Source organism: Convolutriloba macropyga, chromosome 1, assembly GCF_964194025.1.
Source record: "Convolutriloba macropyga chromosome 1, txConMacr16.3, whole genome shotgun sequence".
Classification (NCBI taxonomy): domain Eukaryota; kingdom Metazoa; phylum Xenacoelomorpha; order Acoela; family Convolutidae; genus Convolutriloba; species Convolutriloba macropyga.
Window position 1 is genome coordinate 8,183,201 of NC_134468.1, and position 8,558 is coordinate 8,191,758.

Genomic DNA, 8,558 nt, shown 5'->3' on the forward strand with positions numbered 1-8,558 from the left:
GTTTCTTTTATGCCTCATTAGCAACCAATCAGACCTGTCATTGATGGTACTAATTCATGAGACAACAGATAATTTTTTTTAAAAAAGGGGAGAAATCTAACATTCAGTAATATTTTATGACAACAAATAGTGGCATGAAAGGTCATAAAAAATTTTAGTTTAATGAAATCAAGCAAAGTCAAATAGGCACAATTAGAATACATATGTACCGTCTGAAGAGCACTGAAGGGGAGGAAACTCTGAAAACAGCAGTCAAATTAACGCACCTGAAAAAAAACCATCTCAAAAACCGCCAAATTGTTCAAACACCAGTTTCTCACTCCACCTTAAAGGCATTTTGAAAAAAAGTCACGCCACAAACCTACTCGATTTTTTGCTCCATTTACTATTTCAGTGTGACCAAAATCACCACTCTAATTTGACTTCTCACTAAGGTGAAAAAGCCGAAAAAAGCGTGAAGAGATCTTAAAAAAAGGCAGCGCACCAATACAATTCAAATTCTTCAAATTGTAAAAAACCACGATGTCCCCAATAATAGCCGCTTGTACTGAGCCATTATATTCAACAGCTATGCTAACTATTAAGAAGAGTAGTAATTAGCTCAATCACGAAAGCGGATTCTGTTATTTTTTTGGTAAAGGTCTGGGCTAATTTTTTGTTTCATTTTTTAACTTTGAAAGAGAAGACAGCATCAAAACAATTAATTGTACATATATAATAAACATCTTTGACGTCATCATAATAATCACAATTCTTCTATAGCATCAGCAGGGATATTGGGCCAAAATTTGGGCAAATTATCAACTAAATAGTCAACATTGTCACCCTGCAATATTATCACATCTTTTTCTAACGTGCAGCCAGCGCCCAATTTTTTGGCCAGAGTCTTCTTTGCTTCATTAACTTTGATATCGAAAGTGTGAAATCCAGATATCCGCGTTTTTGAGCGCTTGCCTTCAACAACTACTTTGATCTCTATCTTCTTATCTGAATTTGATGTTTCTGTCTTTTTGGCTTGTTTTTCTTTCTGTGCTTTCCCACCGCGTTTCTGCTTCTTTTTCTCAACATCTAAAAACCAAATATCAAAAACTTGAGGGTACGTACACCATGGTTGCCAATAAAGAATTCTGCAAATTACATGATTTAGTATATAAAACAGAGACAAAGTGGGGCTCAGTTTCTATGTATTTGTCGACAATCCTTTCCAATCTATCCTTTCCAACAAAAAAATTCCCGTCCATCAAAAGTCACAATTTCAGGGAAAAGTTCCACATTTTTTTTAAATAAACAAATCGTTTTGTTGTAACTCCAATCCGGGGAATTCCATTCCATCAAGAAATTATTAAACAATTTCCAAACCTCAACAATTTGCTAGTTTAGTTCCAAAGATTAGCAATTTGCTTGACTGCGGTTCCAATCTTTAGTAATTTGCTTTCAGTTGCAAACTAGCACTGTTTTTGCTTACTGAGCCCCGTGTTATTGAATGAGCCACGAAATTGGAGGAAACAGAAAACCATTCAAATGAAACATTTGGGTGGCATTGAGGACTGTAAGAAAGCTATACGAAAGCAACCCGAGAGGAGATGCATGAGAAAACTATAGACAATTTCGAGAAGTCATTATATGCAATACAGAAAAATAACCATATTGTATAGTATAAATGACATTTCATCGCCACCCAGCCAGTACCGAATTGCAAAACTTTTTGATTTGAGGCCTGCAAATTTTTGGTAAAAAAGGCAAATTGTAAAACATAGCCGGAAGAATTCTAGAAACGACTCGAAGGAGAAAATTGCCCATACTTATGACTAAACAACTAGAACAACTATTGTGAACCCTAAACCTCCACAAATGCCATAAAAAAATAAGGAAGAATAGAAACGGCATTCAAAAACAAATTGAACAAAAAAAATATAAATTTGATGAGTTTTTTTATAGTACAAGTAAACATAAAGCCGAATAAAGTTTCTTTCCAATTAGAGCAAGGAAAAGCTCGCAAAACAATGGACAAGTCATAATAGGCTAAGAAACTTGTCTAAGATCAAAAAGAAAAAACTGCAAAAAAATAAAAAAAAAATGGTTTAAAATTTCTCAATTTTTCTAAGAAAAAAATGATTTATACCAACAAAACTTAAATTAATTGGTATCTGAAAATTCCTTAAACAATAAGCTCCTATTCAGAAACCCACTTAAAGCAGTAAAATGAAAAAAACAGGCAAAAAAATTCATTAAATTTCGTCTAAAAGTCAGCAAAACTGATCAAAAACCTTCAAATTAGCATTAAACTCAAATTAACTACTTGAAACCTTCAATTCCTATCAAAACAAGCCTAAAATTATTACTATCATAATCAAACCTCATAACAATCAAAAGTTGCAAAAACTGCTTTTAAAAGCCGTACGTGAACAAAACTTTGCTCGCTTAGAGAAAATTTTTTCATACATCAATTTCTCGCTCTCTCAAAAACAGCGGTATGAACAAAAACAACTCTCTTTTCGCTCCGCTCTTCACTTTTGTTCAGCACCAAAATCACTCCAAATTTTTTCACGCGTTTCATTTCACGCTTCAAAAATCACTCAAATAAAATTGATTAAAAAAGGACTTCTTCAATACTCCTCTTCGAGACTGTCTCTTAAAATCCATATTTGCAAATGAGCGGTTTAGAATTACACAAGATAAAACGCAATATTGACAATGCTGCGGGAGTTTGACAGAGCTGTGGCAGTTCAGTTTTACAATTATTCGCCCCAAACTCTCGCTAGGATATTGACATATTAAAGTGAGTTAAAAATTTCCCCTTGTAATATGATAGGGTGTTAATATTATTTGCAATTGGGTATCGGCTCAGCGGATTAATGATAAATCTAAGCCCAAATAAAGAATTCAAATAAATCGAACTGGAAATAACGGTTTTCTAAAACATTACAATCTATAGATAGTTAAAACCTAGATAGATTGGTTAGAGCTTTTCATATTAACTAACTAGTTAGTTTCCCCAAATTAGGGAGTCAAAACCACTTCACCATTGTCAAACATAACAACACTGATTTCAAGGACAATCGATAAAAGACAAAAAATCAAAAAAATTAACCCAATAACTTTAATTTTGAAATGTCAACTATCACGAGCACAACTCATTAATGTTGAAAGGAAGTCATAAAAATCATTAATAGACTGCAACATTTTTTTAACGCGAAAAAGCCAAATGTATGGCAGTCCAACTGTTGAAACGTTCATTGATCTCATAATAGAGGAAACAACATTGAAAATGCGCTCTAGGAACAAAACCAAAATGATCCGAAAAAAAATTGAACGAAAATAGATGTACTACGATATTCAATACAAGATATACACTGATATAACAGAGAAACTGATATAAACGTGCAACGAGAAAAATTGAATGTCAAATGCCTTGTAAAGGACACGTAGCATAAAAACAAAAACAACAGCTGCTTTTGAAGGAATTAAATTACGTTGTAAACCTCAATCACGAAAAGCAAACCTTCAGGATTCAAAAAATGAATCAACCAAAGTAATTGATCCTAACTCTTGATGCTTCCATCATACAGTAAATGATTAACAAATTCATGTCAACTTTACTTTCTCAGATCAAAATCTTAAAAAAGGACAAACAAATTTTTGGCAGCATACAGAATGAGAAGCTGCATAAAAATCAGATCTACCAAATTTGCGAAGTATTATTAAATTACAATGCAAACCTGTAACACGAGAACCAAAACCGAAGAAATAAAAAGACAAATTGAGAGCTCAGAGTTCAAACAAAGCGAAATTATTGTGAAATTGCTCTAAAAAGAGTTGGAACATAAAATCGATATTAACTTGAAAATAGTGCGTTTTGATGAACAAGCCCAAAAAAAGAATTGGACAAAAAATGGCACTTTGGATTGAAATGATTAATGAGTCTGAGCTCAATGGTTCTGATTTGGTGTTTTCTAGTGTCAACCGCAAAAATTTGCTAATAGTTTTTATCTGCGAAAATTTAGAAACATTAACCCACTAACGTCGGACAAAGTGGTCTCGAACGACAGGCGGGGCATTTAATGCAGAGGGGGCTGCAGCCTTGATAGTTTTTAAGCGTGCGAAACAATCCGACCAAGGAGGGGTTCCAGCCCTGATCTTCGGTGCACTACACTAAGGCATTAACCAATCGGCTATCTGGCCCTCACGCTAGCTTCTGGTGTCAAAGTCACCCGCGAAGTGAAATAGAGAAAATGTTAATAGGACAAAACGGTTAAGCGGAAATTGCACACACGCTAACAAAAACTGCTTCAAAATATCAAGAAATCCCACCCAAAAATAAGCTGACAAAATACACACGTAGTTGCTAAAAATTGTGTTTGAGAGAAGAATTTAAACAAAAAAGATTGATGTGAGCGGAAATGCTGTCAAACGAATCTGAATTTCATTGCTTTCAATTTGAGTCAAACTAATTAGAAATCACATAAAAAAACTGATAATTAGAAATAACATGAAAAACGCTCGGAGGAAAAAACGAATACACATTAACCACTTGCAACCAAGACTTATATGGCAAAATCACATCAAAGCTATCTGTTTCCATTTAATGTTATGTTGTTTTGCACTTTTGCGCAGTTTTTTGTCTGAGGGACTGTAAGTGTAAAAGACACTAAAAGCGAACCAGGAATCAAAATCTGAATGGATCACAGTAATTGCTCCTAACTTTTGACACTTCAATCATTCTCAAAGCAGAACCTTGAGTTGTAGGACATACCTTTAGCCATGTCGAGTGACAGATTCATCTCTTTGAATAGCTCTGGCATGTTGTCACTCATAGACTGCAAACAAGTGGCGTAGTCTTCACTGTACTCACAGAATTCAAAGGGCCGTGTACATTCCGGACAGTACTGCACCTGAAACAAGACACGCGGTTGGAGCTCTCTTCTCTATCGACGCTGGGAGTAATTTCATTGACATCGAAATTAACAGAAGCATAGACGTTGCCTCTTTTTTTTTACCTCAACCACTATAGTAGCTGCACTTAATACTTAACAATTTGATGACAGTTACATTTACGGGTAGCTTGTTTTAAACCACGCATTCGTCTCAGTCAATGCCATCAAACAAATTATTGACAATTGGAAAAAAAACAGATCTCGCTTGAACTAGTTTCATAATAGCCGATGATTGATGGGAAGTGCTAATAGCTGATGCTAGAAATGGGTAACATCACAATTCACCCTATCTGGAGAAAATGCCAAAATACCCTATGTGGCATAACACCCAACTTAATCCCTTTGCTCTTTTCAATCACCGATCCCATTAAAAATTAGCAGTCGGTATTGCAAGCTTGCTTTGGCATTTGCAAGCCAATGTTCGATAATTGTTGCCATGTTTGTTGTGGCAGTTCCATATCAAGTCCCACAGGCCACTGAGGTATGGCCAAATAAATTAGTCTTATATTTAAAACTTGGTAAATATACTTCAATAGATTATAAATTATCTCAGTATTAGACTAAATAGTATTTCTGGCAATTTTGACAATTGGGCAGTATTGCGTATATTGCGCTTTTTTGGCGCTATTGTGTATTTTTGCATTGGTTATTTTGCCCTGATAACCTAAAAATGGTCAAATATCATTGGCGCATTGATAATTGTAATGTATCAAGATAAGCCGGTAGTAAAATTTCAACCCTAAAAACGCCGCAATGTATATGAGTTGCAAAATCTGCGCAGCGTCCCGCTATTTCTTTTCTGAAAAATATTTTCAAACAAATTTAAGGGGAGACTGTCAAAAACCACTGACCTTGATAGGATATTTTGGGTCTTTGACAGGTGCCCCACCATCACCACCAGCAGAAGCCTCTCCTCCAGCTAGCACCTCTTCACAGTTGTCCACGGCTTCCGCTTCATCGCCCATTTTATCCCCTGAAAATGATACCCTTTCTGAACTGAAAGAGACAAATCTCTATTCAGCTAATCTAATCTCTATTTCGCTTATCAGGGAGCCAAGAGGTGGAATGCACTACCCAAGTACCTGAGAGTTGAAGCGTCTTATGATAGTTTTAAAACGAATTTGAAAACTTCTATTCTGCCAATCATTCTGATGAATTCCCCAACCAGTTATGAGGAAACAAAAACTGGTCAAACCAATCTTTGTCATCATTACATAAACCCCAACTGGACAATTATAATTTCAAACCAATCATGTTTAATATATCGTTTCGTTTTCTCGAATAAAAATTGTATAAAACGGCTCGTAAAAAACCGTCAACTTGATGATAGTGGAGTTGAGTGCATAGAATCAGAAATTTAGAATCAACATTCAAGAAAACTCATAGATTGTCACTGTTCCTAAGACCTACAAGATCTTTTTCACCTCACTAATATTTTCACTTTGAATGCAATGAATTGTTTTATTAAATGGAGTGAAACAAAAAGATGAAAATTTGAAAAATGCGAACGCAAAACATCCTATCATGGCATATTGATTATCTCAACATTATCCCGTCGATTTATTCTTGGACCCACAAATGGATTAATTGGACCCTCCCACATCAGAAAGGAGCTTAATTAATTGACAAGTTGAACCCTCCATAAACTTTTTCAACAGCTGAGACCACAGAGAGAGTAATGTGATAAACAATATAATAATAATAAACAATAAAAATAATCTGAGTTTCGAGCGTCCCGTCAAAGACCCCAAAGATCCAGAATCAGTGCTTCAAAAAGCAGCCCAGACGGAGAAAATGCAATCTCTACAGGTTATAATAAATTTCCCTTCAAAGCTAAGTCTTAATCACTGTTAACTAACACTCCAGCCTTATTAATAGTTTAATTTATTAGCTCGAATCATAATCCTGAAAGCGATTTTAAGTTCAATTTCACAAGCCTCGAGCATTTTAAACAAAGAAGCAGAGTTTGATGCAATTATTAGGTTCAGTTTTCTCATTGTTATTCAGTTTTTGTCGAATTTCACAATCGTACATTCGTTTTCTTTATCAATATCGCTTCTGTGCATACTTGCTAATAATTTCTGGCAACAAAAACAACACTTTTGCGATTGAGTACATGTATAATGTCTCGTCATTTTTATGGTCTCATTTGATAAATCACGGTTACTTTTAACTGCCACCGAATTTTACAATGATCACCACAGTTAAATTTAAATTTGAGTTGTTTTACTATTCTTGTTTTTTTATCGCTAAAAAATTTTCAATTTAAACCAGGAGTCAAAATTATTGAATGGTACACTCAAAAGAAAAGCAAATGTTTATTAGATACTTATTTCTATCAAAGCCAAAAAATAATTAAGGTAACTGCTTCAGTCAAGGCCGACACTTCACGAAGTACATTTTTTATCCTTGCCAAAAAAACTTGGTTGTAGAAATTTGTAGAACGAGAAGAAAGAATATTTTTAGTGCAATGAGTTAAAGGCAACAAAAGGGATATATAGCCAATTTTATTACCCTTGATTTTACTCTTAAAAATTCAAGAGCATGTTATGAGAAAAATTTTGACAAAATCAATACATTTAAACAAATTTTAAAGTCCGTAAAAAGACGTACAGCGAAGTCTTGATTGGTGACATGGAGTTTCTGTTATCGGACTTCTGTTCAGCATTGCTGACTTCCACACCAGGAGGACCATCTCTCTGAGGTCAAGGCAAACATTGTATTTATAAAAACATCAGTAGAATTTCAAGCACAAAAATTTTGGTAGAAACTAAAAACATTTTGAAAACGCTGAACCAGATCATCTAACGCGAGTAACTTGAAATATTAATATTTCAAAAATATTTTTCAATATAACACCCTTTATGTAAAACCTTTGGCACACTTTCGATTGGTTGAGATCTGGATGAAGTTTAGCAAGTCATAGAAAAATTATCAGCTGGTGAGGAATGTTGATTTTACCGTGCCAATATTTCAGATAATGTTAAGAATTGCAAACGTCTTCATGTTAACTCTTAACTCATTACGATTTAAATTATTCCATCGAAATATTTCATTAAAAAAGAAATAAGGGCATAAAATTAAATGTTTTTGCAATTTTTATGAAGAAAAATGCAATAACTATTAAAACCTAAGGATAAACTTGCTCATTGTAACGTAAGTTTTTTTTGTAATAGCATGGATTTTCGAAGTATTTTTCAATTTTGCAAACCTGGTCCCCCGACCGTTGACTTCTACGATATTTACTTTAGAACCGACATGCAAGTTACCTGTTTGCATGTCGGTTACTTGTAAAAATTAGGCGAAGTTAGAACTTTTAGAACCATCATTTTGATGTTTCCTAACCAGTTGCGAGACAAAAAAAATGTCACATAACCAAAAAAATTTTGTGGGAGTGAAAATCTCAATGAAGTCTCCCAAAAGGTATTAGCTTAAAAGCTGGCCTATACAAATAAAATCACAAAGAATACAGTGCAAAAGACAGTAGCTCCCAACGTTACAGAATTGAAGAAACCGTTCTGAACCAAGTACGAATTTCAACGATATATAAATTTTGTCGAGTTAGTTTTTCAAAAATGTTAGCGTTTTACCCCCCCTTTAAGATAAGAGTTTTTATGTGTAAGT

General features: G+C 34.3%; 1 protein-coding gene across 1 annotated transcript; it reads right to left on the bottom strand.

Annotated features, from left to right (window-relative positions):
* Positions 1-686: 686 nt before the first annotated feature.
* On the bottom strand, positions 687-7,661 carry LOC142345241 (density-regulated protein-like). Its single transcript, XM_075397249.1, has 4 exons — positions 7,548-7,661; positions 5,786-5,907; positions 4,754-4,892; positions 687-1,068 (listed from the first exon to the last, which is right to left on the bottom strand). The coding sequence occupies exons 1-4, from the start codon at positions 7,627-7,629 to the stop codon at positions 746-748; spliced, it is 666 nt and encodes a 221-aa protein (XP_075253364.1). The 5' UTR covers positions 7,630-7,661; the 3' UTR covers positions 687-745.
* Positions 7,662-8,558: the final 897 nt, after the last annotated feature.

Bases quoted from the DNA above. Each gene is read 5' to 3' on its own strand.
- LOC142345241 (XM_075397249.1), bottom strand. From the start codon at position 7,629: ATGGTCCTCCTGGTGTGGAAGTCAGCAATGCTGAACAGAAGTCCGATA. The intron at 4,893-5,785 runs GTCAGTGGTTTT...GTCTTGTTTCAG, and splicing joins ACCCAAAATATCCTATCAAG to GTGCAGTACTGTCCGGAATG. The intron at 1,069-4,753 runs GTATGTCCTACA...TTTGGTTTTTAG, and splicing joins GTCACTCGACATGGCTAAAG to ATGTTGAGAAAAAGAAGCAG.